This window comes from Ambystoma mexicanum, chromosome 10 (genome assembly GCF_040938575.1).
Source record: "Ambystoma mexicanum isolate Mex_15411 chromosome 10, UKY_AmexF1_1, whole genome shotgun sequence".
Taxonomy (NCBI): domain Eukaryota; kingdom Metazoa; phylum Chordata; class Amphibia; order Caudata; family Ambystomatidae; genus Ambystoma; species Ambystoma mexicanum.
The window spans coordinates 182,673,054-182,694,203 of record NC_090932.1 but is presented as its reverse complement, the minus strand read 5'-3'; the positions used below and the strand labels follow the sequence as shown (position 1 = coordinate 182,694,203).

The 21,150-nt window shown below is 48.4% G+C and overlaps 1 protein-coding gene across 8 annotated transcripts in view; it reads right to left on the bottom strand.

Moving 5' to 3' along the window:
• ANK1 (ankyrin 1) overlaps nt 1-21,150 on the bottom strand; it is a 2,823,483-nt gene that overhangs the window by 257,448 nt on the left and 2,544,885 nt on the right. For all 8 annotated transcript variants that reach the window (XM_069617665.1, XM_069617670.1, XM_069617666.1 and 5 more), the window contains one exon: nt 13,992-14,190. In XM_069617665.1, coding sequence (XP_069473766.1) covers nt 13,992-14,190 — 199 coding nt within the window. The remainder of the gene's footprint in view (nt 1-13,991; nt 14,191-21,150) is intronic.

Genomic DNA, 21,150 nt, shown 5'->3' with positions numbered 1-21,150 from the left:
TAATGGTCAACAAATACAAATAAGAAAACGTTACTCACCGTAGTGACTTCTGTACTCATAGTCCATGGTGTGTCATTCCTCAATACTTATGGGAGTCCGTCATAGGGGAGTGGACCAGAGCCATTTTAGCGCTGCAAACAAATAATATTTCCTTTTAAATTTTGATTGTGCACTGATGCGCAGCAGCGTGGATGTGGCTAGCACACATGGACCCCGCCCACACTCAACACCTATCAGTCCTTTGGACTGCTTGTCAGGCTTGTTTAAACTAATTTATCTAAGTAAGGGGGGGCGGCAGGAGGTGCGTATGGAGGAAAGGGGACTATGGACTAGGAGTACAGAAGTCACTATGATGAGTAACTTTTTCTTGCTCCAGCGTCCTGTCCCTTTTTCTCCATACCTATGGGAGATTAAGTATCACTAACCACACTGGAAGGCGGTTAGCCGAGTCTTAACCAAAATGGTTTTGCAAAACTGCTTGATCAAAGCTAGCATCAGATCTGGAAGCAGAGTTTATGCAGAAATTATTACAGAACGCTGAAGGAGAGGCCCATGTGGCGGCCCTGCTTATAAGATCCTACAGCACATCTCTTTGGTAAGCCACAGCCATAGACTTGGCCCTAACAGCATGCACATGCAGACCCTTAGGAGGCTGCTTGTTCTGAATTGTGTAAGCCAGAATACATAATATTGCAAGCAACAATCCGGCTGGCTATTGTCACTTTAAAAGCCTGGGAACCTGGTTTCTGGCCACCCAAGTTAATGAAAAGACTATCTGCTTTTCTAAAGATTTAGAGCAATCAAGGTAAAATTTCAGAGCTCTTCTGAGAGCTAAACAATGAATAGTTCTTTCTCCTTCCAAGAAGGGAAAAAAGTAGGAGGGACCACCTCTTGATTAATATGAAAAGATGAAACATCCATGGGAAGAAAGATGTGGTGTGTTCTGAGAACAGCCTTGTCGTTGTGAAAAACAGTGTAGGGTTCCGAAGCAGATAACGCTTGAATCTCGCATACTCATACTAGTCGATGTAATAGTCACAGAAAACGTGTTTTTCCACGTTACCAAATTAATATCTCCTACAGCCATGGGTTTGAAAGGTTTAAACACCACATTCAGATCCCAAGATGGGTGTGGTTTAGCTACCGTAGGATATAGATGTAGAAGACCATCAAAATGTAAATGTGTTGTGAGCTTGAGCAAGCACCAATAGCTGATAAATAAATCCTACAGGAGTCCACCTTGACTCCTGACTCTGCTAAGCTGCAGATGAACAAAAGTACATCACCCAGAGACGAAGCTCGAGGGTCTGAACCACGTCCTACCATCCAGTAACAGAAATGCCTCAATTTGCTCTTGTATTGGAGGCGTGTAAAGGATTTCCTAGCTACTTGTATGATTGTTAGATTTTTTTCTGATAGACCAAGCTCCCCATAGACTAACGCCTCAAGAACCAGGTGGATAAGGTCATTGATAGAGGGGAGGTAACAACTCTGGAAATACTGGAAGAAGGCAGGGGCTAACTACTTCAATCTCTGGAGATCTAAATACGAAATCCACATTGGCCAGTTCAGTGTATTAGGATGAGTGAACAGTGACGGGATACGCAAAAACCTCACTAGCACCTTCATTATCAGAGGGACTGGAGGAAACGTATAAAGGCTCCTGTACTTCTATGAAATCTGCAGACCATCTCCCACTGAGTCCAGGGTCGGACTGGGGCATAAAAATGTTGCGGGTACCAATGAAAAAGCGGCACACAGTTGCAAATGGCAAATCATTCGTTTTGTGACATACTGTTTGAGTAGTACCCAAAGTGGAGGTTTTTGATAAAATGTGATGCAAATTGTGCATTTTTAAGAATATTTATTCAGTAACACTGGTCAAAACTACTAGCCGCATGGTGAAGTAACTTATCAAACTGTCCCATTTTGAACAAAAAAACAGGCCCACACTAGCATTTTGTGTTTTTGGTTTGGCCATTGCCCTAGTGCCCTAAAGGCCAGTCCGAGCCTGACTAAGTCATGACCCTGGTGAATTAAGGGAAGCATAGAGGCTGCACTTGCGATTTTGCAAGGTTGCAAACAGATCTATCTCTGGTGACGTGGAAGATTTCCAAGACTACAGACTAGTTCAACTCTTACTCGTGGTTGGCATGCGAGAGACGGCTGAGTCTGTTTGCTTTTACATTCAGATCTACCGCTAAATGAACGGCCTCGAGTACTATTGGATGCTGAATTACCCATTCCCAGATTTGACTAGCCAGTTGGCATAGTGGAGCGGGCCTTGTCCCTCCCTGTTTGTTTAAATCAAATATGTCAGTGTTGCTGTCTGTTTTTATAACTACAGAGGAGCTTTGGATCAGCGGAAGAAATGACTTCAATGCTTTGAATATCGCTAGAACCACCAACACTTTTATGTGAAGAGACCGCTCATGTTGGGTCCATTATGCATGTGTCTGCAGGTGACCTAATGTTGTTCCCCAACCTGCAAGAAATTAGTCTGAGATGAATAAATATTTGTGGAGATTCTCCTGAAACAAAGCCCCCTTCGACAGGTTGATGTTGTTGTTCCACCACCTGAGGTCTGCCTTCAACTCTGATGGGATTGGAATTTTTACCAATTGTTTGTCCAGTTCCTGATTCCAACATGAAGCTAATTATAGCGGAAGACGCCTCATCCTCAGGCGAACAAATGGAATAGCTAGAATGGAGGGCGCCATCAGTCCAAGAAAATGCTAAAACCACCAGGCTGAGGTTGGTTGATGACCTAGGAAATGACTGGTACACAACTTGATATCTTGCATTCTGTTTATCGTGGGAAAAACCTTCCCTATTTTCCCATCGCATAAGAATCCGATGAATTTGATCTCTTGAGTCAGTAAAAGAGAAGGTTTCTTCACGTTGACTGATAGGCCCACGCCGAAAAGTAGGTCCAGAAGAAGCTGAAGAGACTCCTGAGCTTGTTGACTTGAATTTGCTCCAATCAGATTCAGCCAGTCGTCCAGGTATGGATAAACATGTACCCTTTACAACGTAAATGGGCTGCCACCAAAGCCATCAGTTTTGTAAAAACTGGAGGAGCTGCATTCAGGCCAAATAGCAGAACACTGTATTGAAAGTGAAACTACAGGGAGGGCTATGAACTGAATGATCACCTGTGCTGTGACCACTAGAATTTGTTTGTATATAGAAGTACCTCCCGCAACATGTGTCTAGGTAATGGACCTACAACCTAGAGGCCCAAACAAAATCATAGGTAGTAACCAAATACCCAAGACAGCTATCCGTGTGGAACAGATGTTTTAACAAAGAATGAGGTTGACACGTGTTTCGACTTCAATGCAGATCTTTATCAAGGCCGGACAATTAGTTCAAAAGAACAACCTGAAGGGTAGGTCAGTATTTCTCCCAATGAGGGTAACTGGGATCAATGAGAGCTCAAGTCGGTCAGTGCTTAGAGTCCGTGCTTAGGGTCATATGCAGCTGCCAAGAGTATCGCTGAAAGGCTGTCACTGCATGCGCCTGACCAAGCCATGCCTCGCATACACTTCTCATGAAAGCTGAACACTCATCTTGCCAATATGGAAAGGTCCATAAGCCGAGTTGCAGCATTTGCATTTTTCCTTATATGAGGAGAACTGCATACGCTTCTTTACACATACTGAATTCAAATTTTGCCAACACTGAAAGGTCTACATGCTGCATTTGATTCTATTTGTTATGCACTGACCCACTTGGGCTCTCAATGATACCAATTACCCTTATTTGCAGAGATACTGATCTATCCTTCAGGTAGTTATTTTGAACTAATTGTCCGGTCTTGATAAAGACCTGCATTAAGGTCAAAACACATGTCAACCACATTCTTTGTTAAAACATCTGTTCAACACGCATGGCTGTCTTGGTATTTGGTTACTATCTGTATTGAAAATGACAACCATCCAAAGAGAAACGTAGGAATTGTTTGTGTGCTGTTGCAATAGGTATATGTAAGTATGCATCCTTTAGATTTGCAGCGCACAGCCAGTCTCTGCGATAAAGGGCAGATCAAATGAGAGTAGGCGTTACCACCTTGAATTTCTCTAGAGGGAGATAAAGATTCAGGACGGTGTTTATCTGAATAAAGGGACGCAGCCCCTTTAAGGGAAGAAGCACACCAGAGCGGGAAGAGGGCGGAAGGGAAGGGACACGGGAGGGAGTGGGATCAGTTGGGATATGTTAGTGAATAGAGAAAGTTGACACCAACCATGGATCTGCGTATTATTGGTGAGAGTATGGATGGTTGAATGAGGTGACTAGCCCGCAACAACTGGTGACGAGGCAGCCGTGTCCCACGGCGTGCAGCAAGACGGTCTGTGTGACCAGCAGCAGTGGAGGGACGTGCGCCCAGCAGTGGAAGAGGTCGCAGGCCCAACAATTACAGAAGAAGCACAGGAGGGCCGTTCTACCCAGCAGTACAGCTGTGACGAGGAGGTCTACGCGACCAGCAGCGAGGAGGAGCACAAACGTGCCCAGCAGCGAAGGAAGTGCAACAGCACTGGATGACGGTGAGGCGTGTGTGCCCTGCAAGCATCCAGAAGACCGAAGATGTTTATTCCGGCAGCCCACGCTGGCAAGAAAAAGAAAGTAGTGCCCAGCAGAGGGACCGCCAGACCATGAGCCCAGCAGCGGGAGGAGGGGCCGCCGGACCTCGAGCCCAGCAGCAGGAGGAGGGGCCGCCAGACCACAAGCCCAGCAGCTTGAAGGAGGGGCCGCCGGATCGCGAGCCAGCAACAAGAAGAGGAGCCGCCGGTGGATCACGGGACCAGCGGCAGAAGACAGCGTCGCTGGACCGTGGGCAGGAGAAGAAGACCTACCGAGCACCGCAAACGGAGCGGAGGGGAGCGCCACCGGTGATCCAAGAACCAGCAGCAGTGGAGGAACAACATAGGAAGGAGTACCGCGAACCCAGACAAACTGTGGAATGAAAGCTGAAGCCAGGTAACGACCCGCAAACCCCAGCCAATAAAAGAAACCTCTAACAATCAAACTACGGCCACACATGGTCTCGCGACCCACTACGCACAACAGAGGTGCACGCATAAAACCCCAGAGCGTAACATGAAACGCTCCATGTTCCATTTCCAACACGCAACTTGTGCACCCCGCCACGAGCCACCAACACGCAAATAGAACGCTGCCAGCAGACACTGGGCCAACGACACCTAGGGCCTCTGATTCAGGGAAAGTCAAAAGGAAGAGAAGTTATAAGTTAAGCCCTGAATCAGAAAATAAGCCTCTCAAACTACAAGGCTCTCAGCACCCAACCCACAAAGACCCTGACACTGCATAAATAAAGAGACAATCACCACACAGGAGGACTATAATAAAACCCTCTTTGAACACTGCTAACAGTTCCAACTAACTACGGGACAATCATGACCGATCAAGCACAAGCTGCAGCAGACGCAGGTGCTCCCACATCTGCCACTGCCAGCCTCATGTCACATGCCAGCCTCATGAGGAGACCAAGCCCATTCACCCTCAACCCACACCATGCTCAGGGTCAGCGATGGGAAGAATGGGTCGAAGAATTCGAAGACTTTGTAGGTGCCATTGGCACCCAAGAACCTCCCAACAAAATAAACATCTTCACAAATGTAGCGGGAAGGGAAATTAAAAACATAATACGCACGATTCCCCCGTGACACCGCACCACCTATTCACGCCTTCTGGAAGCCATCAACGAGAAACTCATCATAACACCCAATCGTGACTATGAACGCTATTCCTTCAATCAGTGTGCCCAACTCCCCCACAAATCCATCGGCGAGTTCGTCATCCGCCTTCAAAGAAAAATCATAAAATGTGATTTCGCCAACTTCAATGACGGCAAAGCCATCAGACTGCTCATAATAGAGGGATGCATCTCATCAATGTTCAGAAAACACCTTCTGAAGAAGCCCCTATCCCTAAAGGAAGTACTAGACCTGGCCAGGGTGTATGAAAGAATAGACGTCCAAGCCGCAGCTATAGAAAACCCCAAAAAGGGAGACATCATTGCAGCCATAACCCCATACACCCGATACCTGAATGCCCAAGGTAGACAAACTTCCAGATAGACCACACAGCGAACGCAGTGATCGACAATGCTACCGCTGTGGGTTTGAATACCCACACAGAGGACCATGCCCCACGATTGGCCAACGATGCATGCGATGTGGACAAGAAAACCACTTTCAAGCCATGTGCAAGGAACAACTGCCTGAGACGAGCCCAATCCGCCAACAGAATGCCGGTCGCCTGCCGGAGTCACACAGAGAACAACATGACCAACGCCCCGTCGAAAGAGGAGTGACATGCCCCACAAACACCCACCAACGGCCAAACACATTGAGGGCACTAGAAGGGCTACAAATAGAACCCGACAGGAAAGCTCATGAACTATACGATCTCCGCCACTATGACCCGATACAAATGACTGCTCAGGAGAGAACGTACACATGGGAACATCCGCCACCTCACAAACAAGAAAGTCACGTCCAACCTTTCCCATGGGATATCGACCCATATGATAACTCTGCACCAAGATATCCTCAAGACGAAGTGCAACAACTCCAATACCTACAAGATGGATACGACAGGGAATACGTCCGACTCCTCAGCGTCAACATCGAGGACACGCCAGCCCCCAGGGTCACGATACAAATGGGAGACACCAGAAACCAATTTGTCGTTGACACTGGCACGACAGTGAATTTTATGAATGAGGAACTATACCATGAGATAGCGGCCCTCTACCACCTGCGGAAATCAAGAACCCACATCATCCAATGGGGAGCAGCCCTGCCCATGACGTCCAAAGGACAATTTCAATGTGACCTGATGCACCACAACCTCACGATAAAAACCACAATACACGTCATAAGGAGTCCCTCCATAGGATGCTGCCTTCTCAGCTACAGGACGGCCAGGGCCCTGGCACTCATCGACCTGCAATACGAACAAACTGAAATAATAAAGGGACACCCATCAGAATGTGGTGCCATCATGTCAATAACATGCTGACCCCTCACCAAAGAGGACCTCAAAGCTTGATTCCCCAAATTGTTTGAAGGTGTAGGAATGCTCAAAGGCTCTGTCGTTAAACTGCACATCGACCCCAAAGTCACGCCGGTGCCACAACACCCCCGCAAAGTGGGTTTCCACCTCCAAGCACAAGTTACGAAAGAAATCCAACTCCTCCTCCTCAATTACATCATCGAAAAAGCAGAAGGGCCAACAACATGGTTATCCCCCATAGTAATTGTACCCAAGGACAATGGACGTCTACGCATATGCGTCAATATGCGCATCCCCAACACCGCCATTCAAAGGGAGAGACACCCAAGACCAAGCCTGGAGGATATGCTCATCAGGCTGAACCAAGCGACGCATTTTTCAAAACTAGACCTCAATCAGGGCTACCACCAGCTCGTCATAGACCCTGCTTCAAGAGCAATCACCACCTTCGCGACACACAAAGGGCTGTTTAGATATAAACAACTCAACTTTGGCATATCTTCCACCGCAGAAATCTTTCAAGAGACAATCAGACGCCTAATAGCATCCGAGGTGAATACCCTACACTATAGCGATGACATCCTGATCTTCGGGAAGGATCAAGAACAACATGACACTCACAGCAGTCTGCAAGATCCTCCAAGAGGCGGGTCTAACGCTGAATGGACCTAAGTGCGACATCAACAAAACCAGCCTCAGATTCTTATATATTTTCGGACAAAGGCATAAGGGCTGACCCAGACAAGATAAAAGCGATCACTGACCTTCAAGCTCCCACGACAACTGCAGAACTACGGTTGTTCCTAGGGATGGCAGGATACTGTGCATGCTACCTCCAAAACTACGCCACAATTACCGACCTGCTCCGAGCCCTCCTCAAGAAGGACAAGCCATTCCACTGGGACTCACATTGCCAAGCGGCATTCTCAACCATCAAAAAGAGCCTCGCCAACCATCGCCAGCTAGCATACTTCCACCCGGAGTGGCACACCGTCATCACAGTTGATGCCAGTCTAGTTGGCCTAGGAGCCATCCTAGCCCAAACAGACACCAAGGACAACGCATGACATGCAGTGGTAGCCTATGCCAGCCGCGCCCTATCTCACACCGAAAAAAAGGCTTACTCCCAAGCTGAACGAGAAAGCCTTGCAGCTGTATGGGCCTGCGAAAAGTTCCACCACTTCGTAATTGGCCAGAAGTTCACCTTAGTAACGGACCATCAAGCGCTCCTCTCGCTATTTGGGAATCCCAAGACAAAAATGCCTCCCCGAATAGAGCGCTGGGGGATAAGGTTACAAGAATATGATTATGTAATCATCCACAGGCCTGGAGGAGAAGCCAACCCGGCAGACTACCTGTCAAGACACCCACTGATGAGAAGTGATGACTCCCTAGCTCATGAGGCCGAAGAATACATCTTATACCTATCCTCCAACGCCATGCCACCAACAATCTCAACAGCAATCTTTGCAGACCGAAGCAAAGCCGACCTGACAATCAAAGCCGCCATACGTCTTACCCGCTCCAACAAATGGAGGGAATCCCAGGAAAGAAGAAATGGAGGGGAGGGAGCGGACAAGAAAGACCTAGACCGCCCGGCCAAAATACACTCTGAACTTGTGGCCACTGACCAAGACATATTGCTACAAGGAAACAGGCTAGTGGCTCCGAAAGACCTGCGGAAGACACGAGTAGCACTAGCTCATGAGGGCCAGAGAGGGATCGACAATACAAAAAAAATCCTAAGAAACCACATTTGGTTCCCCTACATGGATACCGTAGTGGAAGACATGCTGGCACACTGCAGACCCTGCCAACTAGCAGTGAGGAAATCATCCCCAAGTCCCTTACAGCCGACAATACTTCCAGAGAGGCCCTGACAAAAGGTTGCAATGGACTTTTATGGACCCCTGGAAGAAAGTGGATACCTGCTTGTGGTCATCGACGAATACTCAAGATTTCCTTTAATCAAACAAACACAGTCGACGATATTCTGTGAAACAGCACCCATCATGAATGAACTCTTCAGTGAATGGGGCATCCCCAACATCGTCAAGACAGAGAACGGTCTCTGTTCCAAGGACGCGAATTCGCCAAACTCACAGACCATCTCGGTTTCCCTCACTAGAAGGTTACACCGCTCTGGCCCCAAGCCAACGGAATGGTGGAACGGTTCATGGCCACTATAAAACTAACCAGACAGAAAGCCCTAGCTGAGCAAGTATCTCAATCACAGACCATCTGCGGCATGCTCAAAAGTAACAGGAACACACCGCACGATGCGACAGGGAAAACGCCAGCAGAACTAATGGTGAGGTACTGACCCCGAACGTGCATCCCCCAGTGGAAAAACTGCACACCAGAAGAAGACACAGCCATAAGGGAACGAGATGCTGAGAAGAAAAGGAAAGCCAAAGAATGGGCCGACAAAAAGAGGAATGCAAAAGACCCCCAGCTCGAAGTAGGACAAACAGTCCTAGTACGACAAAACCAGAGGAGGAAAACGGACACTCGCTATGACCCGGAATCTCGGATCATCACGGCTGTAAAATGACCCATGATAACCGCGACGGGAGAACCAGGGGAGATAACTCGGAATGCGTCATTCTTCAAAAGATTGTATCTCGACGATCAAGAGACATCAGAAGTGGTCACTGAGGACCCAGGGTATGAAGATGACACAAACCCCCCGGTTGAAGCGATTGGTGAAACCAGAGAGTCTCCAGGCAGACCCCACAGGACAGTGAGGAGACCGGTGAGACTCATTGAACAAATGTGACCCCGGCTTTCATGTTAAGCATGTGGGAGGTGTTGTATCTGAATAAAGGGATGCAGCCCCTTTAAGGGAAGAAGAACACCAGAGCGGGAAGAGGGCGGAAGGGGAGGGACACGGGAGGGAGTGGGATCAGTTGGGATATGTTAGTGAATAAAGAAAGTTGACACCAACCATGGCTCCGTGTATCATTGGTGAGAGCATGGACGGCTGAATGAGGTGACTAGCCCGCAACAGACGGATAGATCCAATACTGTCCACAGACCAGCCTGGTTTTTATTTGGGAAAGTAAAGAGGCAAGAGTAGAATCCGCTCCCTCTCTCTCGAGAAGGGACTTCCACTACAGCACTGATCTGCAGCAGATTGCTGACCTCTAGGAATAGGCCCGCTAAGCCTACTTGAAGGAGGGGAGGAGATGAAGGAGGAATCGGTAATCGGTAGCCTCGAGAGACCACTGAGATGACCCAGGAACCCTCTGAAATTAAACGCCAGCTGTGGTGGAACTCTGAAACTCTGCCACCCAGTGTGGGTGAGTGGATCGGGACAGACACATCATTGTTTTTATTGTCTGTAGAGGACACAGAGGTAGAAGAGAAAAATCCCTTTGTGGTAGGTCACTAGTTGCGCCTTTGTCCGCTAGGAGACTTATCTGGCTGCCTTTTCTTTCTGCCTCCAAAGCTTTTTGACCTGAAATCCGGTGTTGATTGTCCGGATGACTGAAAAGATTTTTGTAGGGCCTTTTTAAGGACAGTCAAGGATTTTACCATTAAGGTATACGTTTCTTTAGTTAACTCATCATCTGCAGATGAGTGGAACGAATCTGTTTCCTGGAAGGAAAGATCCAGAATTTTATGGTGGACATCTTTATTGAAATGAGTCGTTATGTCCCAAGCTGTACGGTGCATGTCGACTCATAAGCAAACAGCCCTAAAGGCTGTATCAATGTGATGTATTGAGGACTCTCTCATGTCGTGGGCTATTAATTTGGCTTCAGCAAGCCCAGATTTAAATGCAGCAACCTTATCCTCAGCAGGAACTGCTAGAAATCTGTAATCTCCTTCCTCAGTTGCTGGTTAGGCGCCGTCAGCAAAGCGTCACAATTAGCATGGTGAAGGTGCAGTGCCACATTAGAATACACCTTCTTGCCATATGCTTCCAAATGTTTGTCCTCCTTCGAAAGGGGTGTGCACAATTTGCCCATAGGCAATATTGATGATATAGAGAAAAGAGTAGCTGCTGCCACTACTGAAGGCTGAGGACAAGCCAAAAAACATGCAGTATTCGACAGTTGTCAATACCTAGCTTCCACTTTCTTGCTGACAGATTGTACCGGATGTGGATTTTTCCATACTTTTTTCTACTCAGCCAAAACATCGTTTTGAAAAGACACTCCTGATAACACATCTGGTTCAGGTGAAAGTTGCTCCGGCAAGGGTAGGCCCAAGAAATCCTGAACAAAGATGTAGCAAACAGGGAAACATCCTCCTCGTTGTCATCGTCATCCATTAAAGTAGTTGTGTTATCCAAAATAGCTGGATCTGAAAATGGTAGATTCGTACCTGGAGTTGCAGGGCTAGCCATAGCCACTGGCAGAGGATCCCCTCCTGCTCCGTGATCCATTGGAGCAAATGTAGCATTCAGACCAGTCGCTTTACTGGTGGGAACTGTTGTCATGGTAGGCTGAGAGGGTAGAGTTGAAGGCATTGGTGAATGTGGTTGCAGCACTGCTGTCGGGAAAATAGGTTGAAGTTGTAATGGCTGCTGTGGCACAACCTCCTTTATTGGATTTTTAAAATAACTCAACATAGCCTCAGAGTGCATTATCCTCTGAAACCTGTCAAAAGATATGTCCTCTAAAGAGGATGATGATGATGATGCGGTCAGTGTCCAGGTTGATGTGTAGGCAGGATACCATGTGAGGTGTCTATGAAGTGGAGATGGACCAATCGGTGATGACCTGTACCTCGTTGACGAGGCTGAAATAGGATCAAACATAGCCCACGAAGTGGTCAATCGAGATCAGTCCAACTGTACAAAAGCCTCCTTGCTAGCAGTGGGGGGCAGACTAACCCGAATGCGCAAAACTTGCGGATGCCTCAGATAAATGAGATACAGAACATGATACTTCTGATACAGCTTCTGTGGTACGGGTAACGGCTACTGGGTCATTCTTATGCTTGTGAGGTTGTCATGCCGCCATCTTGTGGGAGCTGTGATGCAGCTGAGTTGAGTCCTGTGAAACTTTATTTTGAGGCAGCAGAGCCAGGTAACAAGCGGAACCGTCACACACCTTAAATGAGACACAATGAAGCTTGGTTAAGCTGCAGCACAGAGCTCGAGATCCCCTTGGGGTGTACCCCAGTAATAGAGGAATCCTCTAAGCAAGATCCGGTACAGGGTCAGTGATTCTCAGGCTCAGGGAGCCCGGTAGATTCTGGGCGCTGATGTATCACCTCAGGTCCACCAGACCTCGTAATAGACCCTGAAGTTTCCTCAGTGCACGCACCGGTGAAAGCCTTTACAGCCTCTGAGCGAGCCCCACTAATGCAGTGGCTATCTGCTGAAGAAATTATGTTCCTCCTGCCCGGATGAACTGAACGGAGTGCCAGAATAGTAAAAGAAACCCTTAGCTGCTAGCGGCCTCTTCTGCTGTTGACAAACTCAGTGATATGCCATGGAGGAGTTCTTTGGAAAATGTCTGCCCAACTTAGGAGTCTTTGTTGCAACACGTGGGTTGAAAAAGCGTGAAAAGAATTACAATCCACACACCTGTGTTCGGGACCTAGGCACTCCAGACACAGATTGTGTCAATCCACTGCCACATAATGCTTACTGCACAATGAGCATGACGAAAAAACGGTTACAACCAACATAAAAGAATTAACGGGTGCCGCCCTGAAGTGAGGTAAACAAGAAAAAATGAAATAGAAAAAATATCACTATGTATTGCCGGTGGGAGGGGTCAGTGTGTGCTAGCCACGCCCACCCTGCCGCACATCACTGCACAATCAAAATGTAAGGGGATCGGCGGTGACAATGGTCTAGATATCGGTTGCACATCGAAAGCGATCAGGGCTTGAGGCACGAGGGAAGGTCCACGTGTCAAAGGGCCAGCCAGACTTGATCAACGCTAAGCCCGAAGACTCTCCTGCCGCTGACGGCATCGGAATCGGTGCTAACCCAGGACTGGAATCACCGGGCACCACTGGAGCTACCGGGGCCTGCTGTTTTGGGGGCTCGTCCACACCCGCAGTCACCTTCTAAAACATGGGCAACATCTCAGACTTAATGTCCTCCCATTCTTGCCTGGATGTCGGTTCTGCCTACAACTTACCACGTTTCGACGAGGACTCAAAGTCGTGTCTGTTTCAGAGATACCTCTTCTTTTTATGTGAGGATTACAACGATGAGTCGGTGCAGGAGTAGGATCTCTTCTTCGTTTTGCGTCGGTTCCATATTTTCTGATTTAGGTGTGGGGTCCTCAGTTTCCGCCTCGTAGACCAGACGGTCGATTGCGCCGGTGACTTGGACGGCGGTCGGCCGAACGCCAGCTTGACTGCCCACTCCCAAAGTAACTTCAGGTTCACTTTGGCACAGCATACGCGCTCCTCAGTGTTGCGACCCATGTCGAGGCACCACATGCAGATGTTGTAAGGGTCGGTAACCGACATCTTGGAGCCGCAATCAGAGCAGCACTTGCAGCCTGAAATCCAAGGCGTGGACATGGCAGCTCGCAATGACAGAATGTTACCCAAACCATCAAGTCAAAGATCGCTAGCGTTCCTCAAGAGCAGCGTGCTGAGTGCATGGAAAAAAGGAACTGCGGTACAGGCTTTAGTGACGCAGTGTATATACAACACCCTAGGTCATGTCCGGAGCAGACAATCAAGCACTGAGTCAAGACGGACAGACGATCGAAGGCTGAGTCGAGGTCCACTGTGCCCCCTGTCGAAGTTTTTTCCGAGCAGCTGAAGTTGTAAGGTGATATCTATCTGATGACAAATTTGCAAAAGAAAAGCAATCCATTGAAAATAAAAATGAAGGTTATGATGTTTCCAAAAAGGAAAAGACCAGACATGCGCACATGGAAATAGGTCACTCAAAATTTGAAATCTTATAGGAGTAGAAATATTTGGGGATTGTTTTTCATTACAAATTAATGTCCCATGCCCCTCACCTGTGCCATGATAAAAGCGCTGGCGTCCTGAAGCCAAAAGGCTGGGCTCTGGTTGTTCGGGTGATGAAAGGGCCAGTCCTTCTCCATGGAGTCCGTGTGCGCCCGCACGCTGGTCACTGTGGGCACTGGTGTCTTCGGATGGGGTATGCGTTTTGGGCTTCGGAGGACATCTGATCCCTCTGTGTTCCAGTCTCTGATCCTGGGGAGAGTGGGCAGGGTGAGGATCTGTGAATAGGCTCTTCTGGAGCGCAGGCTCACAGTTGAACAGTCAAAACAAGGTACAGCACACTTACGAGTAACAGAGAGAGAGCATACAGAGAGCAATTACAAGTTTAGTAACTCTAACAGTAGGAACTGGAGATAATACTAACAGTAAGTAATATGGGTAAGTAGTGACTCCCTGAAGGTCTTCAGAAACTGAAATAAAAACTAATTGTCAGAAGCAACTGAGACATTGTGTCAGCAGGCCCAGTCAAAAGGACAGTGAGCAGAGATTCAAGCACACTGATGTTAGTATAGGCTCAGATACAGTTACAGTTGGAAGATATTCAGACAGAAAACACTAATCCAGATGAACAGGACCAGAACATATGCTATAGCAATACAGAATTCAAGATACATTGCACCCAATGTGCACAGCCTCAATCTTTAGCTCCTTAATCTGTGAAACTAAACATGTTACATAGGTTGGTAAGAATCAGAGGGGATGGTGGTCAGATCACTGTGATGTAAGGTAGGCTTAAGACTAAGGGCCTCATCAGGGGTTGGGCGCAGTGGCAAATATGTGGTGGCAACGTGTACTGGAGGTAAAACTCTCCACTTTCCGCCCATTTGCAGTGTTATTACCGGCAGTGATAGTGATTTTATTGCCCCATACAGTCCTATGGACTCTTCAAAAAATGGGGAGGAACAGCCTTACCACAACTTGTGATCCAGAGCTAACAGCGCCGGACTGAGTTGCGGTAACTCTATTTGCGTTGGCGGTATCCTGGCAGATTTACTGCCGGGATTCTGCCATGGTTGTGATGAGGCCCTAAGAGTAGTCATGTTACTACGGGTGAGTTACTTGTTTTACATCTTGCAGCCAGCTCAATTTCATAAAAATGCATGGGAAGATTCTAAAAAGGATACGTTGCTCACCTTAGTGAGTACTGTACTCCTAGTCCAATGGCTGCTTTCCTCCATTCTTTTGGGAGTTCTCGCTGATTGTGGATGGGATCGGAGCCTAAGCACAGAATCACAGGCTTATCATTTAGGAATGTGCACACTGAAACAGCCTGTATGAAAACAGTGAGGCCCTGCCCACGCCTCCTCCGCCCACATTCCGTACCCTTCAGTTCCTTTATTTGTCGAGAGGAGCGGGAGGACTAACTACATTTTTTAGGGGGCTTGAGGCAAGGGCTATGGAGGAAAGAGGACTTCACATTAGGAATAGAGTAGTCACTATGGAAAACTTTCCTTATTCCTATGTCCTGTCCCCTTTCCTAAATACTTATAGGAGAGCAGTGTCGGACTGGCCTCATCGGCCGATCGGCCACTGGCCGATGGACCTTGAGCACCTGGGGGCCTGTTTTTTCATCAGCTACCCCGGGCCGGTTTTTGGCAGTTGTTTTTTGAGTGCAGGTGTGTCGGGAACTGGGCTGGCCCGGGGCACTGCAGCATCAAAGCAAGGTAACAACGTGCATGTGTTTACACGTTGTTACCTTGCTTTGATGATTTTTTTTGCAAATTGTTTATTTGAATGCATCCATCAAGGGCCCAGGCAGCCAGGCCGTGGAGGAACACCATCGTAGCACTTCTGTCAATTGTCTCGAGTGTCGAGACAATTGACAAAAAGTGCTACGAATGTGCTATCAGGAATCAGTGACTAATTCTAGCATGGTGGGGGGAGCGGGGCCTGGGCTCATGGGCTGAGGCCATAACAAGTACTTTAAGTTGCAAGAAGCAACTTGTTCCTGGGCTGTGTCCTGGGGCTGGGGGGGCCGCAGGGGGAAGGGAAGTTATAAAACAATTAATGCAGGCAGCAGCGCCCGCACACAGAGACTTGGAGGCGCCAGAGAGGTCAATTTCGTGACGTGGGAGTGGTGTCAGTGTCACGTGAATATGGGCCTCTTTTGCTGCCGCCCACCTGCGCATGATTTTACACAGAGTCAGAGTCTCACTCAGAGACAGACACAGCCGTGCACACAGTGCAGCAGCAGGGCAGGGTACTGCACTGGCAGGCAGTATGTGTTGCACGGAGGACAGGTGGACAGGTGCACTGCAGGCAGCCAGGCAGGCACTGTGTGCAGCAGGCACTGTTTGTTGCATACAAAGCGATGAGGAAGGCAACCGGATCTTGCAGCAGGTAAGTGTAGGAGAATGGGCTGCACAGCGGATGAGGCTGGGGGACAACGTCCATCTTGAATCCTCGCTGTTCTCCGTTGGCGCCTGCCCCTGGCACCCCACCCTTGCCACTTCTCGTCCCAGGGAGATGAAAATTAATGGATTTGCATTGAAACCACCTTTAAATTACATGCTATCACGAAGAGACGATTACCGGAGGGAGCGCGGAGTCGGAGACGAGCTCTGATGAAATCAGCTGGTGTCATTTGCAGCAGTGATGCTTTAGCTCTTCTATTGGGTGGGGGCGCGGACAAGAGGCCTGAAAATTTGCTTCCCTCTTCTTACGTACTGGAAGACGAACTTCCGGCAGTCAGGGATACTTTGCATTCTGACTGGTGTCATTCCACGTTCAATCTTCACAACCCATAACATGGCCTTTGTGCATCTTCAAACAGCTTGTATCCATCCACATGGGACTGCGCTGAATATGCCAGGTGGGAATGGGAAGCTCCTGTTTTAAGTGTTTGCCACTGACATGTAGACAGCATGCAGCCAAAAAGTCCTACAAAGCCTATCCCCCTTTTGGAGGTCGCTAAATGAACTACTTGAGTCGGCCCTGGGCATGGGCAGTCTGAATGGTGACCCAGGAGAGTACCAAGTAAGACTTTACTCCAGTGTGGAAGGAGCCTAAACTGTTGAAAAACTTTTCAGAGGACTGCCAGTCCAAATTCAGCCTCTGCTCTAGACCTGCTCAAGGAATATTGTCTGCAGAAGGTTTATGGGTAGGCCCAAATGGCAGTCTTGCACATTCCTCCCATGGGACACATCTCTAAAAGACTACTGCTGTGATTTATTCTCTGAGTGGGCATGCAATTCCCTAGGAGGATGTTTGGCGTTTAGTTCGTAAGGCTGGCTGATACAGGCAATAATCCATCTCAATATAGAAGCGATTTCTGCTTGTTTGCTCAGATGCGGTTACCCAACTGTGACAAAAAGGCTGTCCAGAGACCCTATGGGGTCTAGTCCACGTGGGAGAGAACCTCAGGGCTCTACGAACATCTAAACAGTGCAAAACTCTGTCCGTCTCTGTTTAGGAACCAGGAAAAAAGACTGGCAACATAATCTCCTGAATCACGTTGAACTCAGACACCACCTTTGGTAGGAATGAGGAGTGGGTTTGGATAAACACCTTATCCCATTTAAAGGAAATGTAAGGATTCTCTGAAGATAAGATCTGCAACTCACTGATCTTGTAAGCTGATTTTTTATCCACCATGAAGGATGTTTTCCATATTACAAGTCATAAATCCTCAGAAGCCATAGGCTAGGGCAGTGAAGAACATGTTTATGTTGCATGCTGCAATAGCCCTAAATGTATGTGGAAACACGTGGAAGAGCCCAATAAAATGGTACTAGATGACCAGTTTGTTCAAAGCTATCACTCTCTCCTTGTTTGGTAAATAATAATAAATATACATTTTTTTATATAGCGCTTTAATCTAAAGCGCTTTACGTAGGGCATATTTACATCCATTACTCTTACTACCCAGTCAGAATTGGTATTCATTATTGACCTTGGAAGGATGAAAGGCTGATCTGGTAATATGGGACTATACACACTGATATTAACGATAGATATGGGTCCATTGTTGTATGCAATGTATATCACTTTATAGTGATACCGTAACCATATTTTTCATAGTGTACTTAGAAACAATGCTATGTGATGACACTTTCGGTTTCGTTAAGGGGTGAAAGGTTGTGTTCCAATGCTTCCCGTGATGTCACTTCGGGGTGGAGTCATATGACATCACTTCCTGTGATGTCATCAGAGGTCAAGGGTCACGCGGTGTCACTTCCACTACCCCTGGCATTTTGGTGAAATGACATCCCTGCCGGACAGGGACCCCCCTCAGCAATGCAGTGGATGTGGGGACCTCCCTTGTGTAATGGGGCCTGATGCCTGCTGGTAATTCTTTCGCACCGGCCTGGTAACACTCATCTATGCAGAGAATTATCCAACGGGATAAAGTCTGCTTCGTTATGGGTAGGCCCTTACGAGCTAAGGAGAAAGCCAAAAAGAGCTGGTCAGCTGTCCTAAAACCAGCTGTCCTGGCCACATAGTAACTCAACACCCTCTTAGGGTCAAGACGATGGAACAATTCCTCCTGCTTAAAAGGATGAGGGGGGGAGGATAGAGGACCAAAGGTCGATGGACTGTGACAAGTGAAATTCTGATAAAACCGTGGGAAGGAAACTAGGCCTTACCCTGAGTGAAACTTTCTCACAGAAAAAGTGCAAGAAGGATGGCTTACATCTTAAGGCATGTAGCTCACTCACCCGCCTAGCGGATGTAATAGCCACCAAGAAGGCTGTTTTCAACCAGAGAAGCCTTAAAGGACAAGAGTGCATAGGCTCAAAAGGAAATGTAAGAACCAGATTAAGATCCCAATCTGGGACAACAAAGGGAATTGGCGGGGACTTATTTACAAGGCCCTTCAGGAATTGTGTCATTACCGGGATCGTAAAAAACAAACCTTGTTCCGGGGATCTCTTGAACACGGACAAGGCCTTAAAATATCCTTTGACCGTGTTGACTTGAAGGCCTGCAGAGGCCAGTGACAGAACGAACTCCATCATTGTAGCGGTGGGGCAAGAGATGGGATCAGTCTCGCGCTCCCTGACCATGCCTCAAATCTTCTCCATCTGCACACGTACAGAGATCTTGTAGATGGTCTGCGTGCAGCCAGCAAAACCTAAAGAATTTCCTTGGAGAGGTCCCAGTCACCATATTTCAACCTCTCAAGAGCCACGCATGTAGGTTGAGGGATTCCGGGGCCGGATGGAGTATCCAGCCTTCCGACTGGGTTAGGAGATCTGGCTGCCGAGGCAACCATTGAGGTGGACATATCCAAGAGGTTGGAGTACTACGTTCTCCTCGCCCAGTCTGGGGCGAAAAAGATCATGGTCTCACGAAACCTCTTCAACCTCCGGAGAACCAATGGAATGACAGGAATCGGAGGAAATGCGTAAAGGAGAGGGAAGGTCCAATCCACAAGAAACGCGTCCCCCAGTGTACTGTTTGCTAGGAATTGCTCAAGCAAAAGAGTTTGCATTTCCTGTTGGACTCTGTTGTGAACAGACCCACTACTGGGGTACCCCAGAGAGAGAAGACCTCTTCTAGGACTTCCTGGCACACTTCCTATTCGTGTGAGACCATGCTCTGCCTGCTCAGAGCATCCGACTAGTTGTTCTCTATGCCCACCAGACCGAGATCTTGTTCTCCAGAAACCAGAACCAAAGCATCATCACATCTGTGTAGAGGGGGCGGGAGTTCACACCACCTTGCTTGTTGAGGTAGTGCATCACCACCGTGTTGTCTGTCAGGACGAGGACATGCTTTTCTCTCAGAGACGGGGCGAACGCTTTCAGGGCTAGCCTGGTAGCTTGTAACTCCAGCCTGTTGATGTGCCACCTGGCTTCCATTGTTGAACAGAGGCCGCTCACCTGCAGATCCTCGCAGTGAGCGCCCCAAACTCTTCCAGGGTGCATCCGTGACCACTGGGGTCTGAGGCCAAGGAGGCCAGAAGAGTTCTCCCGCCAAAAGACTGTTGCGGTCTGCCCAACAGGACAGGTTGTTGACCATTGACGCAGACACTTTGAGGAGATCCAAGAGTGCGCCGAGGTATTGAGACCACTGATCTCCCAGTAACCATTGCAGTGATCCTATGTGCAACCTGGCCTCTGGCACTAGAAAAATGCAGGAAGCCATGAGGGCTAGAAGGCGGAGGAAGGAAGCCGCTGTTCGAGTGGCATTGTTCCGGAATAAGTCCACCATCTGTGTCAAGCGGACTACTCTCTCCTCGGGAGGGAAAGCCTTCCCCACCCGGGTATCTGGGACTGCTCCGATGAACAGGAGCAGTTGAACTGGTGTTAAGTTTAGGGAGAAGCCCAACCTATGCAGCAGTGAGCAGTTTTCCTGCAGATGGGACAAGAGCCGCACTACCGACATCCCTCGGATAAGCAGGTCATCCAGATATGGAAATACGTGGACTCCGTATCTCCTGAGGTGAGCCGCAACTACCGCCATGAGCTTGATGAAGACTCTTGGGGCAAAGGAAAGACCAAAGGGAAGCACCTTGAACTGATAGTGCATATCTCATATGGTGAACCTTAGGAACTTCCTGTGCTTTCGATGAATTGGCACATGGAAATAGGCGTCCTGTAGGTCTATGGACACCAGCCAGTCCTGAAGTTTGAGAGCGTGGAGAATCTCTCTCAAGAACTTGTTCAAAGCCCTGAGGCCCAGAATGGAACAGAGACCTTCTCCTTTCTTGGGCTCCAGGAAATACCGGGAATATCAACCCAATCCTCTCTGTTCGCGAGGTACCTCTTCCACGGCACCCTTCAGCAGCAGGGCTCTCAGTTCTTCCTGGAGCTCCTGTCCCGGTTGGATTGGAGATGGGGGCAGTCTGTCCAGTGGTTTTCTTAGAAAAGGCAGACATTAACCCCATTGGATGAGCTGCAGAGCCCAGGCATCAGAAGTAATTCCCTGCCAATGGAGCAAGTGCTCCGTCAACCATCCTCCAACCGGTTCACTGTAAGAGGGGAAATCAAAGCGGCTTCGGATGCTGGGTCGCCCCCACCACTGATGCTGCCTGTTGACCTCTAGAAGCCCCTCTGCCCCATCCGGAGCACGAGAAACGCTTCTGCCCTTGCCTGACCGGTGGGAGCGACGCTCTTCTACCATAAGGAGCATATCTCCTGTAGACCCGTGCCCTAGAGGCGAAGCTAAATGCAGGCTTGGCCCGTTGTGCCGCAAGGTCTAAGTATT